This window comes from Aethalodelphis obliquidens, unplaced genomic scaffold (genome assembly GCF_003676395.1).
Source record: "Aethalodelphis obliquidens isolate GAN/ISIS:26980383/991018 unplaced genomic scaffold, ASM367639v1 scaffold41, whole genome shotgun sequence".
Taxonomy (NCBI): domain Eukaryota; kingdom Metazoa; phylum Chordata; class Mammalia; order Artiodactyla; family Delphinidae; genus Aethalodelphis; species Aethalodelphis obliquidens.
The window spans coordinates 17263648-17284641 of record NW_020837985.1 but is presented as its reverse complement, the minus strand read 5'-3'; the positions used below and the strand labels follow the sequence as shown (position 1 = coordinate 17284641).

Genomic DNA, 20994 nt, shown 5'->3' with positions numbered 1-20994 from the left:
GCGCGCGCACGCCGGCCCCGCCCCACCCAGGGCTCGCCCTGCGCCCTCTGACCCTGAGGGCCCCGCCCCCAGGCCCACGCGGTCGTGTCGCTGCCGGAAGTGGCGGCGCGGGTCGGGGCTGGCCTGGAGCATGGCGGGCACGCGGGGCGTGGGGCGCGAGGCGGCGGCGGCGGGGTCGCTGCCGGGGAAGCGGCCGCCGGAGCCGGAGGAGGTGACCGCGGGCTGCGCGAGCGGGACGGGGAGGTGCATCTGGGCCGCACGTGGCGGCTCCTTGGCCGCCAGCCCCGGGGAGCCAGGCTGGGGAAAGCGGGGAGGAGGGTCGCCTGTCCTCTGCTGGTGGTGGCCTTGTGGGGGCGTCCTGGGCAGGGAGCACCCCCTGCGCGAGGGGTAGCCGGTGTGGGGCTGGGCTGTTCTGCGGTTGGAAGAACGTCTGGGCCGGAGAGAGCTAGGAAGGAGGGCTGGCATCCTGTGCGGCAGCCTCCCTAGCCCTTTGAATTGTGCTTCCTGCGTTAAAGGGATTTGAGCCTGCAGTAACCACTTGTCTGTTGATACGTTACTAATACGTCGCATACATTGTAAAAGAGGGTACGAGAATAGTAAGGCAGTGCCTGCTGCACTGGGTGCATCGTTTCAACTGGACTCATGGCCACTCCTGGTTTCCAGCTGGACCCCAGCTGGGTTGTGGGGTGTCATCAAATCTCGGTGGTAGAAAGCCGCCGAAGGCTTGTACAGTCGAGCCTCTCTGAGCCGGGACTCCACGTTGCTGGGTTGTCCGGCTGCCCGCTCACTTTGCGACAAGTCTTCCTGGCTCTGTACCCATCAGCAGCCATTTGTACTTGTGCCCAAATCATTTATGCCGTTTTCACTTGCTGTTTTAATTGTATGGCTTACTAAGTGTTGGAGTAGTTAGTGTGCGTCAGAGTCGTTTCTGTGGAAGCTGAGTTGAGTGCTGCCAAGTAATTGGTGAGTGCAGGCTGTCCAATTAGGTGAGAGACTTCTTAACAATTGAAAAGCAGCGAATTCTCCGTTCAGATAAATGCTTGCTAAAAGTCTGCAAGTTCTTGTTGCAGTTCTAAAAGGTCCACACCGTGCACTGCGTCCTGTAGACTTAGGGATCGGGGAGTGTCTGGTCAGCAGAGCTCTGCTTGGGGGAAGCTCTGGTCCTACCCCTTGAGGGGGTGAATGGAAACACTTGCTTTTAAGTAAAGCTTGTGTAGTTTTTATGTCTTTTCAACCAACCTTTACAATTTACTGATTAACTGTCGGTCCCAATCTGGTTGGATACAGAGTCTTCTGCTTCAGGTGGGAAAAGTCCCTCAGGTTGGGGTCCTCTGCTTGCCCCAGACCCCGCCCTAGTGTCCTCATAGCTCTGGGTCTCTTAAGTGCCAGGGTGGGGTGTGGAGGATAGGGGGCAGGTGTGGGGGATGTGATGGGAACTGAGCTCCTTGAAGAGTCCTTGCCTTGTGAGATGCTAGGAGTTGAATGTCTCTTCCGAGGGCACGTGGCCTGCTGTCGGCGGAGGTGGGTGGTGAGGGAGGCCTGGGTTGGGTGGGTGGTTTTGGTGGAGGTGGAGGCTGTGGCCTGAGGGCTGTGGCCTTGGAGGCCGGCCACACAGAGCTGTGGGTCAGCGCAGGGTGCCCGCTGCGCGGGCTGTGGGCTCATTGACGCCATGCTCCTTTTAGCCTTCTCTCCTCGGTGCTGCTGGTCTCAGCCCTGGGCCTGGCAGCGATCCTGGCCTCTCCGACAGCGAGGAAAGTGTGTTCTCAGGCCTGGAGGATTCTGGCAGTGACGGTAGTGAGGCCGACACTGCGGCTGAGGAGGAGGATGGGGCCAGCAGCGATGAGCAGCACAGCGGGACGGAGAAGCCCCCCGGGCAGCAGGTGCGTAGGCAAGGAGCCTCCTGGTGGGCTCTCCCCCTGGATGACCATGGCCAGGAAAGTGCCTGGCAGGCATCGGGCTCTCTGGGGGCTCCCGGCAGTGCTTTCTCCCGTTCCTTGGGAACCCCAAGGCCCTCGTCCCTCCTCTGGTGCAGCGGGGCAGGGGAGGGGGTGGGTGTTGCTGGTGGGGGCTGAGTAGGACGCTTTCTTGGAGCTGAGGTGCTCTGAGCTCTAGGGCACCAGTTTTCAAGCATAGTCATGTGCTCTGTTCATAGGAACCCCCAAAATCTACCTGCCTGGGCCCCCACACCTACCCCGGTGATTCTGATGTCGCTTCTCCTGAGGCTCAGGCCGCTTTGCTAGACTCAGCTGTAGGCTGGGTTTCCTAGGGGCAAAGCCCAAGGTGGCATTTGTTTGCAGGGGCCTGCCTGGGGGGAGCTGGTGGCCCCGCACTTGTGGGAGCGAGTGGAGCTCCATCCACCTGGCCTGGTCTCGGGGGCACAGGAGCCAGCTGGCCGCCGCGTGAGGGTTTGCTGTCCTGCCTGTTGCTGTGACGATGGGGAAAGGCAAACCCCACTCTTGTCTTAAGTGAGGAAAATGACAGAAAAGCTTAATTTAAGTAAAACACAACAGTGGTTGTTCAGAGCATCCTAGAAACGATCTTGTAACTGTTTATACTTTGAATGGCCGTGGTGTCCTGGAGGTTAGGACCGTGATAGAAACCAAAAGCCACACTTATTTGATCTGTTTCCTAGGAAGACAAGATTTTAAATCCAATTTAAACTCTCCACCCATTCAAGCTTTAATTGTAGCGCTGGTGCACAAAGAGAAGGTGGTGCACAGACTGCCTTGCCCGTGCTTTATGGGCTTATGGGCAGATTTTTCTCCTTTTTAACTTTTTTTTTAAGACTCATTATTTATTTATTTATTTAGTTATTTTATTTTTGGCTGCATCGGGTTTTAGTTGCGGCACACAGGCTCTTTTGTTGCGGCTCACAGGCTGCTCTCTAGTTGTGCCGTGCGGGTTTTCTCTCTCTAGTTGTGGCGTGTGGGCTCCAGAGCGCTGGGCTCTGTAGTTTGTAGCACGTGGGCTTAGTTGCCCCACGGCACGTGGGAACTTAGTTCCCTGACCGGGGATCGAACCCGCGTCCCCTGCATTGGAAGGCGGATTCTTTACCACTGGACCACCAGGGAAGTCCCTTAACTTTTTAAATTTACAAAATATTCCCTCCTTGACAAAACATTAAATCTTACATCAACACTATTCGGTAAAGGACGTTTCCATTCACTGCCTTCACTCTCCTTGGTGAGCACAGTTCATGGTTAAATTATCTTCCTGGATCTTTTCCTCCTCTTTTAAAATTAAGGATCAGGGCTTCCCTGGTGGCGCAGTGGTTGAGAGTCCACCTGCCGATGCAGGGGACACGGGTTCGTGCCCCGGTCCGGGAAGATCCCACATGCCGCGGAGCGGCTGGGCCCGTGAGCCATGGCCGCTGAGCCTGTGCGTCTGGAGCCTGTGCTCCACAACGGGAGAGGCCACAGCAGTGAGAGGGCCGCGTATCGCAAACAAAAAAAAAAAAAAAAAAAAATTAAGGGTCCACACGCTTAAGTTTTTTTCCTTTAAAATAGGATTTTTATCCTCTTTTATAAGCAAAATTTTAGGAATGATTTTTAAAAGTTAAAGTTATTTTTAAAGTTATTTTTTAAATAACTTTTTTTAATAAAAATAAGTTTTAGTTGAAATTCTCTAGGTGAGGTACTGCTGTACAGGCATCTCGAGGCTGACCACCTGTGCCCCGCGAGCCACTGGGCTTGTGCTGCTCCGCAGAGGTACCTGTGCTGCCGTCCTGGGTCTGCTGGCGGCCGGCTCAGCGGGTGCCGAGCTGCAGCTCAGCAGAGACTCCATGCCCACCCTCTCCAGAGGGTGGGGAGCCGTCCTCGCCCCTGGCCCTCGGCCCTCCGGGGTGCCCTCTGAGCCCTCTGTCTGAGGAAGTCAGCCCAGGCCACCTGGGTGGGGGCGTCCTCAGAGGGGGTGAGGCTGCCTGTGGCTCTGCGCCCTCCCCAGGCGTCCCCCACTGGCAGCCAGGCCCTCGGGCCCTCCCTTCTGTGCTCCGTTGGGCCGGCGGTGCTCCCTCACCCCGCCTTGTCTCCCGCTAGTGCCGTGCTCCCCTCCCCGCGCGTGCGCAGGCTCTTAGCGCCCATCCGCATGCCCTGTGGGTCGTCCTGGAGCCCTGCCAGCTTCCCTGGAACCTGCTTGGCCTGGGCACTCACGTCTCTGGCTTCTTCGTGCTGTAGCTGAGGGGTGTTGGAGTATTTTCTTCTAAAGCGGGGACCTCAGTACTGGGTTGGAATTCGTCCAGGCCAAGAACGGGAACTGAAGAGGTGGGTGCTCTTGACTCCTGGTGGAAGTCCCCCCATCTCCCCTTTTCTTCCACCCGTTCCTCAGAAGCCATCCACCGCTCCACCTGGTGTAGCTGGCGATTCTCCACGTCTCCTGTTCACGAACAGGCCAGTCAGTGCTTCCTGTGTGTTCTCCTGTCTCCCCCCGAGCCTGGCCGCACGAGACACCCAGGAGCGGCCCCCGTGACAGCCCTGTCATGCTCTGCATCGGGGCCCCCCGAGTCAGCCTGTTCCTCTCATCCTGCAGCTACGGCAGGGCTGCTAACCTGCAGAACCTTCCTACCACGCTGGGGAGTTCCGCTAGTTCAGGGCCCTCTCGAGGAGGGTCTGCCGACCCACCTTCACCTGCCCCAGCCCGTGGGTTGTCCCCTGCGAGCAAGCTGGAGGGGAGCCCCGGGCCCCTCCCCCACTGGCCGCCCACACGCCTCCTGTTTCCACCCTCAGGTGGTGTCTCCTGCCGCCGGGCACCCCCAGTCACCCAGGGCCTCTTGCTTCCCTGTGTCCCCCCGGTAGCACTTGGTGGTGCTTTTGGGCGGGCTTTTCCGGTCCCATAGGTCTCGCGTTGCTGGGCCTCCTCTTGATTTCTCATCTTGAGTGGATTTAGGTGCTGACGGCCATTTCTTCATTTTTGTGCTTGTTTAGATCTGTTTTTCCTTCTGCTTGTCCTGTTTGGTTTGGTCCTTTCTCATTTGTGTGGGTTTTCCTGTATTTTGTTTTCTTATTCTTTTGTACAGAAGTTCCCATCTTCATTAGTTGAATCTGCTTGCCACGTTCAAGAATGTAACAGGGCTTCCCTGGTGGCACAGTGGTTGAGAGTCCGCCTGCCGATGCAGGGGATGCCCCGGTCCGGGAGGATCCCACATGCCGCGGAGTGGCTGGGCCCGTGAACCATGGCCTCTGAGCCTGCGTGTCCGGAGCCTGTGCTCCGCAACGGGAGAGGCCACAACAGTGAGAGGCCCGCGTACCGCAAAAAAAAAAAAAAAAAAAAAGGAACGTAACAGAAGACCTAGTAGCGATTCCTAATGTGCAACTAGCATCTCCCAGATAACTTAAGAGTCCTGCCTGTACTGTCTGTGCACTGAGCTTACTGCAAACCCTTGGGCAGGAGGAGCCCATCTGGGTCTCAGCTCAGCTCTGGGGAGTGGTGGGCAGGGCCGCCAGGAGACCAGTAGCAGCTGTGAGTCCCAGACCTGTGCACTGTGGGGTCTGGGCGTTGGCTCCTGGGGAGGGAGTGGGCCCAGTCAGTGGAGGCCACCTCAGGCAGGATGTGCCCGGGCCTGTCCCAGAGAGCCCCGGCCGTGGCCCAGCGTCAGACACTCTTATTTCTGGGGATCAGAGTTCAGGGCAGGTGGGGTGGTGTCACATCTGGGGTGACATGATCAGTGGGTTTGGGAGATCCCACAGCCCCCCCTCAGCTGTGAAGCACGTCAGCTTCTCCTGTACCCTCCCCAGGTTTCTAGTATGTTCTGCCCTCGGAGGGTGGTCACTCAGATCACATCCCGTGTTCTGGGCTTCACTCAAACGTCTGGGTGGGGTGACCTGAGTGGCTGGCTGTCACTGGGCATCTCACCTCTGCCTGCCTGTCCCCCCTCCCGGGACTCAGGGCTCCAAGAGCAAGCAAGCCGTGCAGCAGCACCTGGCCGTGGAGCTGCCAGTCGTGTTGCGAGGCTGCAGCGCCTCCCAGGAGAGGCCCGTCCTGCCTCCCTTGGTCCCCTGGTCTGGGACATTTGCCTACAGAACCCCACTTCCCTCTGGTCCTGCCCGTGGGCCCCCAGCCATCCACATGGACACGTTTGCGAGCCCGCAGCACGTGGCGTTGACCCCGTCTTGGGGTGGGCGCTGGCGGCTCTGGGCAGTCCCTCGCCACCTGGTGCCTGTGCCTGAGGATGTTGGGGGCCGGGGCTGGGCCGCTTGAGAAAGCGGAGAGAGGGCGGCGCTGTGCGAGTTCTCCCTTTTTTACGGTGGCCACTGCCCGGCTACGGTACCTCTAAACTTTGAAGGGGCGCGGTTTGTTAGGTCCTCCTGGTCCCAGGAGCTGGGCCACGCCCCGCATCACGGCAGCCCCCTGGTGGCCACCATCTGCCTTGCAGCGTCACCTCTGGAGGGAGTATGTGGCTTCAGAGCCCTGGTGCCGTGAGGGAGGGCCCTCTTTGCCGGGTGTCCAGCTCTTTTGCCCAGAAACTCAGAGCCCCGCTGCCGGGTGTCCCCTCCCCTTGCTGAGGTCCCGCCTGTGTCTGGTTCCGCAGGCATCACTGGGGCTGGCCAGGGCCCCGGGATGGTGTCCTGTCGTGCAGGTGGTGCTGGGCTCCTGGGGTCCGGTGCCTGGTGGGGGGCATCAGACTGGCTGGCGGTTGGCAGCCTTGGAGCACCGTGGCCTGCACTGCCGACCCTGCTGCGACCAGTGGCCTGTCAGCCACGGGCTGGCATCAGGGGGCTGTGGAGAGACTTGCAAGTGGCCCGGCCTGGGGTCCTGCCAGCCCAGGGCCTGGGGCAGGTGTGTCCGCTGGTTGCTGCTGTGGGTGAGGACGGCAGGAAAGCTTTGGGTCCCAGGCTGGCCCTCTGCGCCCCCCGCTTGCCCCCGCCCCCAGGCAGTGCTGACCCACTTTCAGGGCAGGGCTCCCGCAGCGCACAGCTCGGGGAGCAAGGGGTGGGAGAGACGTGGAAACCGAATCTCGCCTTTTCCTGGCCTGGAAAGAAAGTTACTCTCCCACCCTCCTTACACCGAGGGAAAAACAGGAGGGAGGGAGAGCTGCGGGGCTCTGGGCGGGGCGCCCGTGCTTGGGGTGGGGGGGCCCCTGCTACACTTTACTGCCCCTGGAGTCGGGGGGGGAGAGACGGGCTGTTCTCCCCATCAATCCCAGTTCCGGTGCACCAGGTCCCCCCGCCCCACAAGGGGAGAATCTGTTTTCCAGGTTGGGGTGTGAGTGAGCAGTGGCACCCACTCACTGGCCCGGTGGGCGGGGTCAGCCTGGGGCCGGGTCCTCCCAGCAGTCTGAGAGTGTGGGTGCCTCTCTGGGCCCTTGGCCGGCTGCGCTGAATGTGGCCTCCTCGGGGCAAGGGTCTTGCCCTAGGAGTGGGTCGGCTGTGGCCCCTCTGCCGGTGGCCAAGAGCGAGTACATGGCCTTCCCCTCGGTGGAACGGCTGCTGAGAGGCCTCGTCCCCTGAGCCCAGGCTGGCTCTGGGCTCGGCTGGGCCTTTGGGCCGGGAGCCCTGCAGCCGTTGTTCGCATTAAGGGGTGCGGGGGTGGCTAAGTGCTCCTTTGCCGGTGTCAGCCCCTCCCTGGGGTCCTCTCCCGGAGCTTGGACGTTATGATGGGTCCAGCCCTTGATAGAGGATGACCCTGGGTGGGACCCCCCTCCCTGAGAGGCCCACTTAGACCTGCGGTGGGACCAGGTTGGAGCCGCTTAGAGACTGGGGTGTAGGAACCTAGGCCTCAGCGTTGGCAGGAGGGGGCGGGCATCCTGGACCTGCGATCTGCCCCAGGCACAGGGCGTCAGTGTCCTGACATAACATAATTGCTCTCCCCTTCCCTTCCCAGGCCGGGACCCCTTTGCCGAGGACGGAGGTGGCGAGTGTGCGGCTTGAGGACGAGTACGTGGAGGACAGCTCTGACGAGGAGGTATGGCTGGGGCCGTGGCCTCCTCGCTCGCAGGGTGGGCTGCACTGCCTGGGCAGAGGTGGGTCAGGCCACAGCGAGGCCTGAGTGGGCGTCCTGGCCTGGGGCCCCAGTCCCCGTCTGGAAGAGCGATTCAGGGTCGGGTACACGTGACTGCAGGAGTGTGTGTCATCGCGGGGAGGGGAGGGCACTGGGCACCTCGCAGCCACCGCTGGGCCCGGGGGGGGGGCGGGGGGGCTGGCAGGCGGTGGGCGCCCCTATGCTCTGGGCGGGCACCGACAGGCCTGGGGAGGCTTCGCCGACACCAGCCGGCCTGGGCTGGGCCCCGGGGGTGAGGGTGCAGTGACAGGCCCCACGGGCACCTGCACTGGGCACTGAGGGCAGGAGACGGGCGGCCCCGGTTCTCTGCCCCTTTCCTCCCTGGCATCCTGGAGGCCTGGGCCGCAGGGGCCCTCAGTGAATCTGGTCGTCCTTCCCACGTTTACGCTCTCAAGGGGAAAGCTTGCTGCCAGGCTAGGGGTGCTCGGGCAGAGGCTGCTGTGGCTCAGCTGCCCGGAGCTGCCCGTGGGTTCTGGGGGACGCTGGGGCTGAGGAGCCTCCCAGGTAGACGTGGCCGTGCTGCTCGCCCAGCCGCCCCCTCCCTGATGTGTCCTGGCCGCCGGGCGGGGCTGCGGCCCCCGTGCCCACTGCCCTGGCGTGAGCCCTCCGGGTGTGTGCCTCCTCGGGCTGGGGGGCCTGCAGAGACGGTGGTCCCTGCCGCCCGGTGGCTCTTCCTGCCGCCTGCCAGGGGCTGTCCCCGGCTGGGGAGACACGCGCGCCGCCCCCCCCCCCCCCCCCCCCCGCGCAGCTTCCACCCCCATCCTCTGCTCTCTTGGCAGCGGCTGTAGGAGCCTTGGCTGTGCGCCCGACCCGGTCTCTGTGCGCTCAGAGAACAGAGACAAAACAAAATAAATTGGTTTCCTGGCCGGAGCAGCGGGCGTGCTCGGTGAAGGGGGGCCGGTGCAGCGCGGCTCCCGGCCTGTCTCCCCCCCTCCCAGGGGCTCTGGCTGTCGGCAGCCACATCCTGTCGGCTACTTTTTTATATTCGGTATTTTGAGAAATCGATGATGATTGTAAATGGAGTGCAGAGGCCGGGGGAGGGGCTTCGGCCCGCCCGCGGGGAGGCGCTCCTCCTGGCCCGGGCTGTGCTGGAGCCGCCGGGGTGGGGGCTGCTTCCTCCGGCGATGACTATCCCATATGTCGCCTGAGTGACAGGGAGCCGTACTTCTGCCAGCACAGCCGGCTGTGGCTCGAGGGGGCGGCAGAGCTCGGCTTTCAGGGACCAGGCTGGCCTGACAGATGCTCTCCTCCCTGAGAAGTGCTGCCCCGGCCCCCCCCCCCGCCCACCCCCCGACACACACACACTTGTCGCCGCGTCTCTGCCGTCTGTGCAAAGCAGGGTGGGCTTCAGGGAAGAGGCTTGAGAGGTGGGGTGGCGAGCAGTCCTCTCGGGAGCCCAAGGGGCAAGAGCACGCGAGGGGCGCGGGAGCCTCCCCCACCCCGGGGCTGTGCCCTGGGTGGTTGGCACTTGGGAGGGGCCACCGTCCGCGAACACTTGGTCGCATTGTGTCGGGCAGCGCCTCCTCCACGCAGCATCCTTGGAGGTGGCCGGTGGTGCCAGGACTCCACTCAGGCCTTGGCCAGCCTCCAGCAGTGGTGTCCTGACAAGGCATGCTCCTGGGGGAGAACCTGCGGTGTGGCAGTGCCCAACCTCCCCCTCCCCAGTCCCTGTCCTGCCCACCCCTCAGGCCTGGGCTTGAGGCCCGGACTTTCTAGGCCCTCTGACCGCCGGCCTCTGCCGTGCATGGCTTTGGGGGACCCCGGCCCCAGGCACTGACGGGTGAGCAACGGTCCTCCTTCTCGGGAGACCTGGGTCCTGTTTCTGCACCTTGGCCTTCTCCGTACCTTCCCCCCAGCTCACATCCCAGGCAGCAACAGGGCTGCAGCCCCTGAACGTGCTGCCAGGCCACGCGTGGCGGGGGTCCTGGCCACCGTGAGTGGGGGGAGCCCCGCTCCCACAAGTCCACTGCACCCCTCCCCCACAGACGTGATCTCATCCAGCTGCCGCCCCGGGAGGAGGGGCGGGGGCGGGGGGCTGGGCGGCCTTCGCAGCAGCGGGGTTCCCCCACCCTGCCTCTGGCCTGGGAGAAGCTGAGGCCTTGGGCGGGTGGGGTGGGGGCGGGGCTGCGAGCCCCCGGGGTCCCGGCCCTGCAACGGTGGGCGGGCGGCGGGCGCATCTGCGTCCGGGCTGCGGTCCTCCCAGCTCTCCCGCCAGGCGCCGCTAATGGCCTCCCGGCTACTGAGCGGCAGCCGCGTCCTCCGGGCCCCGCCCCCGGCCCCGGCCCCCGGCGCGGCCCTCGGCCCCCGGCGCTCGCTTGCTGCTGGCAGCGCAGCCGCGGCTCGGGTTTCGAGCTGTTGCGCAGAGCGTGCGTCTCGGCCTCGCGGGCCGCCGGCCTCCCTGGCGGGCCCCCGTCCCACGGCCAGGCTCCGACAGACCCTCGGGTCGCCCCGGCCGCCTGGCCTGGGAGGGGCCCGATGACACCGTGGCCTCACAGGTGGCCGTGGGGGGGCTGTGGGTGTGGCGGCTGTGACCTCAGGGCGCCCCTGGCTGCCTTTGCCAGGCACCACCTCTCAGCCAGGCCCGCTGCGTTTGGGTGTGTGTGGGGTGCCCCCCGCCAGCGCCGCCCCCCCTGGGTCCACTTGTCACACTTGGGAGACAGGGTTCCCCCTGGGGAGGGCGGAGGGTGTTGGAGGATAGCAGCACCCTCCCTTTCACTGGGGCACCTGGGTGGTAGAGGCCCTGGCCTGCCCTGTGCCCACTGGAGCCAGTTTCCTGGGCCTGGGGCGGGGCGGGGGTGGGGTGGGTGTCGCCCTAGGGCTGGAGGTGTGGCCGTGGACTGGGGCTGGCTGGGCAGGCTTGTGGGGGCAAGTTGTGCAGGAAAGGCGGTGAGCGGCCGGCCGCTGAGCAGGGCCAGCATGTGTCCCGGCCCAGGCCGCGGCTGCCTCGCTGAGGACAGGGCTCGGGGTGGGGGACTGGCCGTGTGTGGGCAGGGGCTCGGGGCGAGTCCTCCCGAATGAGGTCTTAGAGGGGCTGTGGCTGGGATGTGTGAAGCAGCGTAGTGGGCCTTTGGCACTTAGCAAGGGGGTCCCAAGCCTGTGCCCACCTCCAGCATTCCCAGGGGAGTTTCTGGGAGCCCTTGCCTGCAGGGAGCCGAGATTCGGGTGTCCCACGTGGGAATGCCCGCTGGACCCTGGCCAACCCCAGGAGGGGGAGGGGCAGGTGGGTGGGGGTCTTGGGTATCTGAGGACCCAAGAGCAGGGGCAACCTCGGTGCCCTCTCCCCCTCCCCCATGGACCCCTTGGCGGGGGAGTGGACTTGCTTCTCTCTACCCCAGCAGCCGTGGAGGCACTGGTCAGGGGTCAAGGAGTGGCCTCGGAGGGGCCCTGTGCCCACACGACGTCCGACGGCTCGGGTGGGTCGGGCCAGCAGCACTTCTGTGAGGACGGCAACTGGGAGGGACAGTCTGACGGAGGAGGTTTGGGAAGGGGGTTCCGAGTTTCTCGCCCGCCCCACCCTGGCCTGGCTGGCTACAGCTGGTGGGCCCTGCTTCTGACCCCGACCCCTGCCGGGATCCCCTCAGCTGGCTTTGGTCTTTGGGGCAGGAAGAGGCCGAGTGGGACCTGGCTTTCTCCCCTTGGGCCCGTCGACCAGGACTCAGGACTCATCCTGCCAGCACCTTGTGTGGGTTCAGCTGCAGCAGGTGGCCTGGGGCACGTGGCCTGTCCTCCTCCCGCCATGGAGTGCGGGAGAGAGGAGGCGCAGGAAGGCGGGGGGTGGGGGGGGGCTCCGTGTCGGGGGAGCTGAGGGAACACTGCCGGCATTGTAATCGGAGAGGGGCAAGGGGAAGAGAGAGCCCGAGCGAGGGCGGCTGACCCCGCGCTCCCCGGGGACAGGTGGGAGAGGCGGAACGAGGAGAGAGTGAAGGATTCCAGAGGTGGGCCGGCTTCCTTTCTCTCAGACAGACACGGGAGGGAGGTGGGCAGCGGGCCAGCGCCGTACCTGCAGTTCCAATCTGCGGTCCTGACAGCTGCAGCCACTTTGGGGAGGGGGAGGGGAGGGGGGGCTCTGCGAGAGCGGAAAAATCCCAGCCGACACATCAGCCGGTGGCCGCCCGTGTCCGGTGCAGCCTGGGGGGCGGGGGACCCCTGCCGCCCGAAGGCTCGTCCTTGGGGCATGGCGGCCCCCTGGGAGAGCGCAGGCTGGGGGCTGTCTGGGCCCTGGAGGGGTCGGCGGGCTCCCGCCCCCACGGGGTCACATGTGCTTCCTGGCAGCCCGCAGGTGCTGCGCAGGGTGGGGGCCGGCTGGCCTGCGGGCGCAGGCGGCCTGGCGATGGATCACGTGGTGCCGGCAGCAGCTCGTTCCCCGGGCTGGGGACAGGGAGCTGACAGCCTGGCCCTGATGGCCATCAGAGCGTTTCCAGGCCTGCTTGGCCCGCAGAGGCGGCTGCTGGCCCAGGGTGCGGGCTGGGCCCTCCTTTCGTGCCGCCTCTGTGGGGCACTGGCACGCGGAGGCTCGGTGGAGGGGCGAGGCTGGCGTCCTGGGGAGGAAGTGGGGTTTGTGGTGGACGGGGGCCTGGCGGCTGCCGTGAGTAGCCAAGTGGACTCTCGTGGGGCTGCAGGGGCTCGGGCCGGCCCGCCACCCCCAGTCTGGTTTGAATTTCTGGAGCGGTGGAGGGTGACGGCGTGCCCCTCCCCGCCCCCTCCCCTCCCTCTCCTGCTGGCTGGCGGGCCAGGCTCTCAGCCTCTGCTGCTACCGGTGCAGCTCAGGGAGCGACCGGGCCCACTGCCCGGGCCCGAGGCTGGCCAAGCTGCAGCCGCTGTCGGAGTCACAGGCCCAGCAGCCGAGGGCCTGGCCCACGCGCCCCGTGCCAGGACCTGCCGGCCCCTGGGGACCGTCCCAACGGCCTGTCCTCTCCTACCGACTTGGCATCTCCGAGGCTCCCTCAGCCCCTTCTCCTCTCCTGCACCGGCTGCAAGGGTCCCTGACACCCATGCCCCTCCGGCCTCGCCCTGCCTGTCCCCTTCACCCCGCACTCTTCTCTCAGGCCTTTGTGCAGGGCATGCGGCCCCCTGCCCCCTGCCGCCCATCGTCTTCGGGAGGATTTGTGAGGGAGGGTGCACTCCCACCTAGCCCAGGTATGGAGAGGTGAGGCCGGTGGGTGAGCGGCAGGTGGGCCACAGACCGTCCCCACAGAACTGCACTGGTGCCCCGGGGAGCAGGGGAGGCAGGCCGGAGACCCTGGGGGGCGTCCCTGCTTGCCCGCATGCCCCTCTGCGGGTCGCGTTCTCGCAGTGTCCTCAGTGCCCCGGGGCGGAAGGGGTGCCTTTCTCATCCCCCAGGCAGACCCCCACATTCCTCCTGGGTCCTGGCTCTCCAGGCAGGCAGGTGGGGGTGACCGAGCATGCCCTCTCCCCCCCTTTGGCTGGCCAGCTGTAAGCTCCTGCAGGATTAAGGAGAGGAAATTTGGGGTTGGGTTTCTCTCTGAGTGGAACCTGCCGTTGTGACTTTTTATCCTGTTATATTTCTATCAGATTGGACACAGCCCCCTTCTAGTCCTTAATGGCTCTGGCTTTGAGAATTTCCTCCAAAATTACACCATCGCTTCCTGCTTCTCGGTTCCCTGGAGCCCGTCTGTTCAGAGGAGGGGGCGGCTCTAGCCCTGCCCTGTTGCGGTGCCCACGTGGGCCTCGGCACCTGCCCTCTCCCGGGGTCCCTGAGCCTGCGCTGAGGGCTTGCAGGGCCCGGGGCTGGCACCTGGCGCTCATGGCCATTCCCCGCCCGCTGGCCGGAAGTCAGGCTGCTGGCCAGCCTGGGGGTGCTGGGGTGGCCTGCACAGAGCCGCCCCCACCTCTCTTCTCTGCTGTGCCCGTGGAGCTCGCGCCACTAGTCTATAATTGTCACCTGCACGATTTTAGTGGTCCACCAGCTGTGCACAGCTCTGGGGAGAAGCCTGGATTGCCCTCCTCATGGGCAGGTGGGGCCTTTGGGGGAGTTGGGTGGGTGGGTGGGTGGTGGGCAGCCAGGGGTCCTCCCGGTGTGAGCAGTGCTGCCGGGGCCAATTGCAGGGCTGGGGGCAGGGGTGGGCCCCAGGGGTACACACAGGCAGCTGCCACCTGGTCCATGCCCTCAGGCCTGGGGACTCACTCTGCCAGACAGTGCCCCTCGCTTACCCTCCCCCACAGGCCCCCTTCGTGGGGCTCCGTGGGCAGAGGCTGAGGTGCCGAGGCCCTGAAGAGCGACCAGTGAGTTGCATGCCGCAAGCACTGAGGACCCTTCAGGGCACTGGGACACCAGGCAGGCTCTTGGAACGGGGGTGGGGCGAGACTGCTCCCGGGCCTGGGCTGCCTGTGTCCTGCTCGGTCGCTCGCCCTCCTCTCCCTTCACAGGTCTCCTTCGGACCCCACGCCGTAGTTCCCTGGTCAGGGGTGCTGGGCGCGCCGGCCCTGAGCCCGGGAAAGTGGGGGACCTTCCCCGAGAACTGGGTACCTTGGCCCACGGAGCCCTGAGGGGTGGGGGGGTGGGCTCGGGCTCCGGCTCAGGGTGGATTCTCGATTGCTGGAGAGGACAGTGTGCGTCCGTGTTTAGAAGATAATTGTTTTGCTTTTAATTATACAAAGTTTCCAGACTTTATATTATCGTATCAAAGATGCCAGCACATAGCGACCAGAAGAAAACCAGGTTGGGAGCCAGCACGGAAAGTTCCAGTGGGGCTGGGCAAGTGCTGGGCCAGCTCTGAGTCCCACCGCCTGTCTGTCCATCGGCCCCGCTCACAGCTGGGGCAGGGCTGGCCTGGGGGGTGCCCTCAGGGAGGCCTGTGCCCGAGTCAGGTCCATGGGGGCTCTCCGTGGATGGCCCAGCAGTGTCCGCCTCTAACTCCGAATCGCCGTCTTTCTGTCTCGGTCCTTGCTCTGCAGAGGGGAGGGCAGTGTCAGGGCCCGCGCAGAGACCAGTGCCAGCCTGCACCTCTGGGCTTCCCCACTGGGTGCTGTCTCGGGTGGTGGGGTGCTGAAAGCACCCCCCTTCCACGCTCAGCCCAGCTTCCCCAAGCGGCTTGGGGAGGAGAGTACGCTGCTGCACAGCCGAAATTGTAAAATTAAATTTCCCAGATGTTCAGGCCCCAGGAGCTCGCGCGTGCCGTCTGGAGAGGAAGTGGGGATTGGGGAGAGCCGCGCCGTATTTTCTCCTTGCCTGCTCACCCTGCTTTTCCAGTGCCACCAAGCACAGCAGAAGCCGTAAATCACGGCCAGCCAGCGTCTCCCGCAGCGGGGCCTCTCCCCCAGCCCCCAGTCTCCTGCCCGCTCCTGCCAGCGGGTCCCACAGCTGCACTGGTGTCCGAGTGGGCAGCCCCAGGGGCAGGGGCCAGGGGAGGGCAGGCAGGTGCCCGATAAGCCTTAGGCCAGTGGCAGAGCAAGTGGATCCCACTGCCCCTGAGTCTCTTTCCCCCGGGGGCAGGGTGGGTGGCCAGAGTTGCTTGATCCAACCCTGGTTTGGTCCCCTAGCTTCCAAGTTGGTGTCGGCCCTGCCTCAGTCTCCTCCCCCATCTGGCCCTGGGTGCCCTTGTCTGGTCCCCGTGGGAGCCTGTGTCCAGAGGACTCGTGGGGAGAACGTCCAGGGAAGGCCCGGCCCCGCCTGCTCCAGCTGCGCCCTCCTCCTCGTGCTGCGCCCCCCCCCCCGCCCCGGGCACGGGGTTGCGCGTGGGTTAACAGGTGCTGCTGGGGAGCTCTGCCTGCCTCTGGCCCCGCCCTCTCTGCCAGGCAGGTGTGGGTTGCACGGGTGGTTTGGAGGTGGGGGGCGCCCCATCCTCCTCGCCTCCCTTTCTGGGGACGACCCGCGGCCAACACTCACCAACTTTCTTTGGTTGCTGAGGCAGAAGGTGCAGATCTGTTTGGGCTGGGCGTTCTCGCCGTCGCGGGCGGGGGGCGGGGGCGGCGGGGGTGGAGGGCTGCCAGAGCGCGCCGCGTGGAAGAAGGCGGGCCCCGAGTGGCAGGGTTGCCCGTCGCCGCAGGCCTCACCCACCAGCAACACGTTGCCCAGGTGCGAGATGTAGCTGGAGGCCAGGCGCAGGGTCTCGATCTTGGAGAGCTTGCGGTCGGCCGGCTCGGTGGGGATGAGCGTGCGCAGCGCCGTGAAGGCCGTGTTCACGCTGTTCGTCCGGTCCCGCTCGCGCGCGTTCGCCGTGTGCCGCTGTCGGGGCTCGCGGCCCGGCCGCCCCCCAGGCCCCGGGCCGCCGCCCCCCGCCCGCCGGCCCCCGGCCCGTCTTCGGGCGCCCTGGAGGCCACAGCGCGCCGCGTGCACGCGGCAGGGCTTCTCGTCGGAGCCCGAACTCTCGCTGCCGCGGTCCTCGTCCTCCGACAGCGGGCTCACCTCGGGGTACAGGTAGCGGCCGGGCGGTGCCGAGCGCAGCATCGCGAAGGACATGGGGCCGGCGGCCGCCGTCAGCTCCGCGGCGCGCTGTGCATGCCGCTGCCGCCGCCGCCGCCCAGGCCAGGGGGGCGCGGGGTCTCAGGGCTCCCGCGGTGGCGGCTGCGGCGCCGCGCGCACGTGTACGTCCCGGGCTGGAGCAGGGCCGCGGGCCGGGCCTTTATAGCCGAGGCGGCCCCTCCCCCGCGCCGGCCCGCCCTCCTCCCCGCCTCCCAGCCCCTGGAGGCCGCTTGGAGCAGGGGCCCTCTGTCCCTCTGCCTTCTCGCGCCACGGTGAAGGGGCCTGGAGCATCTTGCTGTCTTTGGGGGATGCGGGGAAAGTGGGAGCCCCCTTCTGGGTGGTACCGGGGCTGTGCCGCCTCCTCTTCTCCCTCTTTGTGGGGGGGCAGGAGGGTCAAGCAGGACCCATGACCCGGGCCTTCTTCCTTGGCATGACCAAGTTAACCCAGCTGCCCTGGCCCCAGCGCCTAGCCACACCCTGTCTGTCTCTCCCTCCCATGTACACTTGGGCCTTCTGTGCCCGGAGGAGGGGGCAGAGAACAGCTTTGAGGGGCTGGAGTTCAGCCCCAGCTCCCTTGGCCGCCCCCTCTCAGGTTTGTGCCTGGGGTCGCCTGATGACACAGCCTGTGTCTCCTGCACCTGCCCCCTCCTGGCATCAACCTCCAGGTCTGGCCCAGGCTGTGTGTGCCCACTTTACCGGGTCCTGCCTGCGCTCCTGCTCTGGAGAAACCCCCACCAGCACCCCGTTCCCCTGCTGAGTGCTCCCGTGGGCCTTTTCTCTGGGCCACCGACCCCCCCACCCCCAGTCTGTCCAATTCAGGGATGGCTGTGTAGACTTGGGGGTCACAGGAGAAGGAAGGGCATTCCTAGCAACGGCAGGGACACGCGGGGGCACACCTGGAGGATGGGCAAGCGGGGAGAACTGAAGTCGGCAGGTTGGGGGCTGGGGGCAGGTGCAGAGGGGCAGCTCCCAGAGGGTCCTGTCCTGCTGTAAGGGGGAGGGGTTCCCAGGCTCCCGGCGGTGCTGTCTCGTTGGGGCCACTCCTCCCGGGGCTACTGTTGCAGGAAGCGGCCGCCTGGGCAGCAGTCTCTGTGCTGGGTGGAGGGAGGGTGGCGGCTGGCAGGGGCCTCGACCAGGAATGTGTGTCCAGGAATGTGGCTGCTCTGCCCGCTGAGGGTGGGGTGGGGGGCAGGGCTGGGGGCTGGGGAGTCCCTGAACGCCTGCAGGTCACAGTGCGGTGGCTTCGGCGTCCCTTTGTGGTGGGTGGGTGGGGTCTTCCCCGAGTCCCTGCCCGTGGCTACCCGGTTTTGCCTAAGGCCCCCCGCCAGGGGAGGGAGCCCATGGGCGATGAGGTCACCCTTGCCTGTGGCTGCCCGGAGCCCTGGCCAAGGAATCCAGGGGGAGGCTCCGGCGTTGGCGCTACTTCAGTGGAAAATGTGAAGGTACAGCTCCGGCGCCTCTGAGGGCCAGGGGGTGGTGGGGGACAGTGCCGGCTGCCCTGCCACGTCACACCCCAGGGAGAGGGCACAAGCCAGGGTGCCCGGGTGCTGCCCCTGGCTAGCCTTGAAGCCCGTCCCTTTGCCCTCACCTTTCCCCCTCGTCTGTATCTTTTGGGGGGCTTGGAGGGACGGGTGGGCACAGTGGGTGTCCAGTGCCGATATGCTGGCCTCCTGCCCCAGGACATCCGGAACACGGTGGGCAACGTGCCCTTGGAGTGGTACGATGACTTCCCCCACGTGGGCTACGACCTGGACGGCAGGCGCATCTATAAGCCCCTGCGCACCCCTGACGAGCTGGACCAGTTTCTGGACAAGATGGACAACCCTGACTACTGGTGCGGGCGTGGGGCGGAGACTGTGGGGTGGGACAGGGCCGGTGGGCTGGGGCGGCGCGGGCTGGGGCAGGGCCTCGGCGCTGACGGGCAGCCCCTAGGCGTACGGTGCGGGACCGGATGACGGGGCACAGCGTGCAGCTGACAGATGAACAGGTGGCCCTGGTGCGGCGACTGCAGAGGGGCCAGTTTGGGGATGTGAGCTTCAACCCGTACGAGGTAAGGGGCAGCCGCTGTCCCCAGGGTCTGGGGGCACCTGCGGGGCCCGGGCCCACACCCCTCTGTTCGTCCCCGCAGCCGGCTGTGGACTTCTTCAGTGGGGACCTCATGATACACCCGGTGACCAACCGGCCTGCTGACAAGCGCAGCTTTATCCCGTCCCTGGTGGAGAAGGAGAAGGTGGGTGTGGCCCCATCCTCCGGCCCGCCCCCGGCCACCTGCCCCCGCCCTGACCCTGCCACCTCTGCAGGTCTCCCGCATGGTGCACGCCATTAAGATGGGCTGGATCCAGCCTCGCCGTCCTCGGGACTCCACCCCCAGCTTCTACGACCTGTGGGCCCAAGAGGACCCCGACGCGGTGCTGGGCCGCCACAAAATGCACGTGCCTGCACCCAAGCTGGCCCTGCCGGGCCACGCGGAGTCCTACAACCCACCTCCCGAGTACCTGCCCAGCGAGGAGGAGGTGAGCCTGGTGCAGGCTGGGGTCTGCCTGCCCCCGCCCGCCCCGCGCTCCGGGCTCACTCCTGCCTTCACAGCGCATGGCCTGGGAGCAGCGGGAGCCCGAGGAGAGGAGGCTCAACTTCCTGCCGCACCGGTTCCCGAGCCTGCGGGCTGTGCCTGCGTACGGCCGCTTCATCCAGGAGCGCTTCGAGCGCTGCCTTGATCTCTACCTGTGCCCACGGCAGCGCAAGATGAGGGTGTGCGGTGGGGGGTGGGGGGTGGGGCTCCCGGGCGGGGGCGGGAAGTGGGGGTGGACACAGCTGACCCCACGTGCTCCTCTCCCAGGTGAACGTGGACCCTGAGGACCTCATCCCCAGACTGCCCCGGCCACGCGACCTGCAGCCTTTCCCCACGTGCCAGGCCCTGGTGAGCAGACAGGGCGGGGCGGCTGGCAGCACAGTTCCGGGGCTCCGCCCCTCACCACCCCTTCTCTGCAGGTCTACAGGGGCCACGGCGACCTCGTCCGCTGCCTCAGTGTCTCCCCGGGTGGCCAGTGGCTGGCATCAGGTGGGCCTCGGGCGCGGCAGCCCTGCCATGGGGGCTGGGCTGGGGGCCGGGTGCTGAGAGCCCATCCGCTGTGCTCAGGCTCAGACGATGGCTCGGTGCGGCTCTGGGAGGTGGCCTCCGCCCGCTGCGTGAGGACCGTGCCCGTGGGGGGCGTGGTGAAGAGTGTCGCCTGGAACCCCCGCCCGACCGTCTGCCTGGTGGCCGTGGCAGTGTGAGTATGAGGCCGGGGGTGCCCGCGCCGGCGGGGGTGGTCCTGTGCCCGGGGGCCTTCACTGGGCTCTGGCCGCAGGGAGGACGCGGTCCTGCTGCTGAACCCGGCCCTGGGGGACCGGCTGGTGGTGGGCAGCACGGACCAGCTGCTGAGCGCCTTCACCCCGCCCGCGGAGCCTGCTGCGCAGCCCGCCCACTGGCTGGAAGCCTCGGAGGAGGAGCGCCGGGTCGGCCTGCGGCTGCGCATCTGCCATGGCAAGGTGCGGGGGCTGTGGGGGAGGGGGAGGGCGGGGGCGGGGCGGGGGGCGCGGCTGAGCCCACCTCCCTTCCCGCAGCCAGTGACGCAGGCGACGTGGCACGGTCGTGGGGACTACATGGCCGTGGTGCTGGCCACCCCGGGCCGCAGCCAGGTGCTGATCCACCAGCTGAGCCGGCGCCGCAGCCAGAGCCCTTTCCGCCGCGGCCACGGCCAGGTGCAGCGCGTGGCCTTCCACCCCGTGCGGCCTTTCCTGCTCGTGGCTTCTCAGCGCAGCGTCCGCCTCTACCACCTGCTGCGCCAGGAGCTCACCAAGAAGCTGACGCCCAACTGCAAGTGGGTGTCCAGCCTGGCAGTGCACCCGGCAGGTGAGGGGGCGCCCTGGTTGGTGGGGGGCAGGTGAGGGGGCCACCAGGTCCCTACCACCGCGTCTCCCCCCAGGCGACAACGTCATCTGTGGCAGCTATGACAGCAAGCTGGTGTGGTTTGACCTGGACCTGTCCACCAGGCCGTACAGGGTGCTGAGGTGAGGTGCTGGCGGGTGACAGGCTGCTCCCTACTCACCCCCCCCACACCCCCCTCAACCTGGTCCCCCCCTCAGGCACCACAAGAAGGCCCTCCGGGCCGTGGCCTTCCACCCCCGGTACCCGCTCTTTGCATCTGGCTCCGACGACGGCAGTGTCATCGTCTGCCATGGGATGGTGTACAAGTGAGTGCCGGTGCCTGCCCGCCCGCCCGCCCGCGCCCCGGGGGGACTGTGCCGCCCACGTCCTGAGCCTCTCCCTTCCCCACAGCGACCTGCTGCAGAACCCGCTGCTGGTGCCGGTGAAGGTGCTGAAGGGGCACAGCCTGACCAAAGACCTGGGGGTGCTGGACGTGGCCTTCCACCCCACCCAGCCGTGGGTCTTCTCCGCCGGGGCTGACGGCACCCTCCGCCTCTTCACCTAGGTGGCCCTGCTTCCCGGGCGGGGCAGGTGGGGCTGGGCTGTGTGTGTGCTCGGACACTCAATAGAGGCGTTTCTCCTGCTGGCGTGACCTTCTCTGAGTCAGGATGCC

At 66.1% G+C, this 20994-nt stretch overlaps 2 protein-coding genes across 3 annotated transcripts; one reads left to right on the top strand and one right to left on the bottom strand.

Moving 5' to 3' along the window:
* Positions 1–95: 95 nt before the first annotated feature.
* BOP1 (BOP1 ribosomal biogenesis factor) lies at positions 96–20973 on the top strand. 2 transcript variants are annotated; one of them, XM_027132159.1, is made up of 16 exons: positions 96–211; positions 1683–1880; positions 7816–7896; positions 18094–18248; positions 18347–18464; positions 18543–18644; positions 18715–18927; positions 19001–19162; positions 19251–19331; positions 19403–19472; positions 19551–19683; positions 19762–19942; positions 20018–20306; positions 20380–20464; positions 20540–20647; positions 20733–20973. In XM_027132159.1, exons 1-16 carry the CDS (start codon positions 131–133, stop codon positions 20884–20886), a joined length of 2211 nt encoding a protein of 736 aa, XP_026987960.1. In that variant the 5' UTR covers positions 96–130; the 3' UTR covers positions 20887–20973. The 2 variants fall into 2 exon arrangements, with proteins under 2 accessions (XP_026987960.1, XP_026987961.1); XM_027132160.1 differs by lacking the exon at positions 1683–1880 and having other exon boundaries at positions 116–211; positions 20733–20970.
* On the bottom strand, positions 14371–17220 carry SCX (scleraxis bHLH transcription factor). Its single transcript, XM_027132331.1, has 2 exons — positions 15839–17220; positions 14371–14901 (listed from the first exon to the last, which is right to left on the bottom strand). Exons 1-2 carry the CDS (start codon positions 16409–16411, stop codon positions 14863–14865), a joined length of 612 nt encoding a protein of 203 aa, XP_026988132.1. The 5' UTR covers positions 16412–17220; the 3' UTR covers positions 14371–14862.
* Positions 20974–20994: the final 21 nt, after the last annotated feature.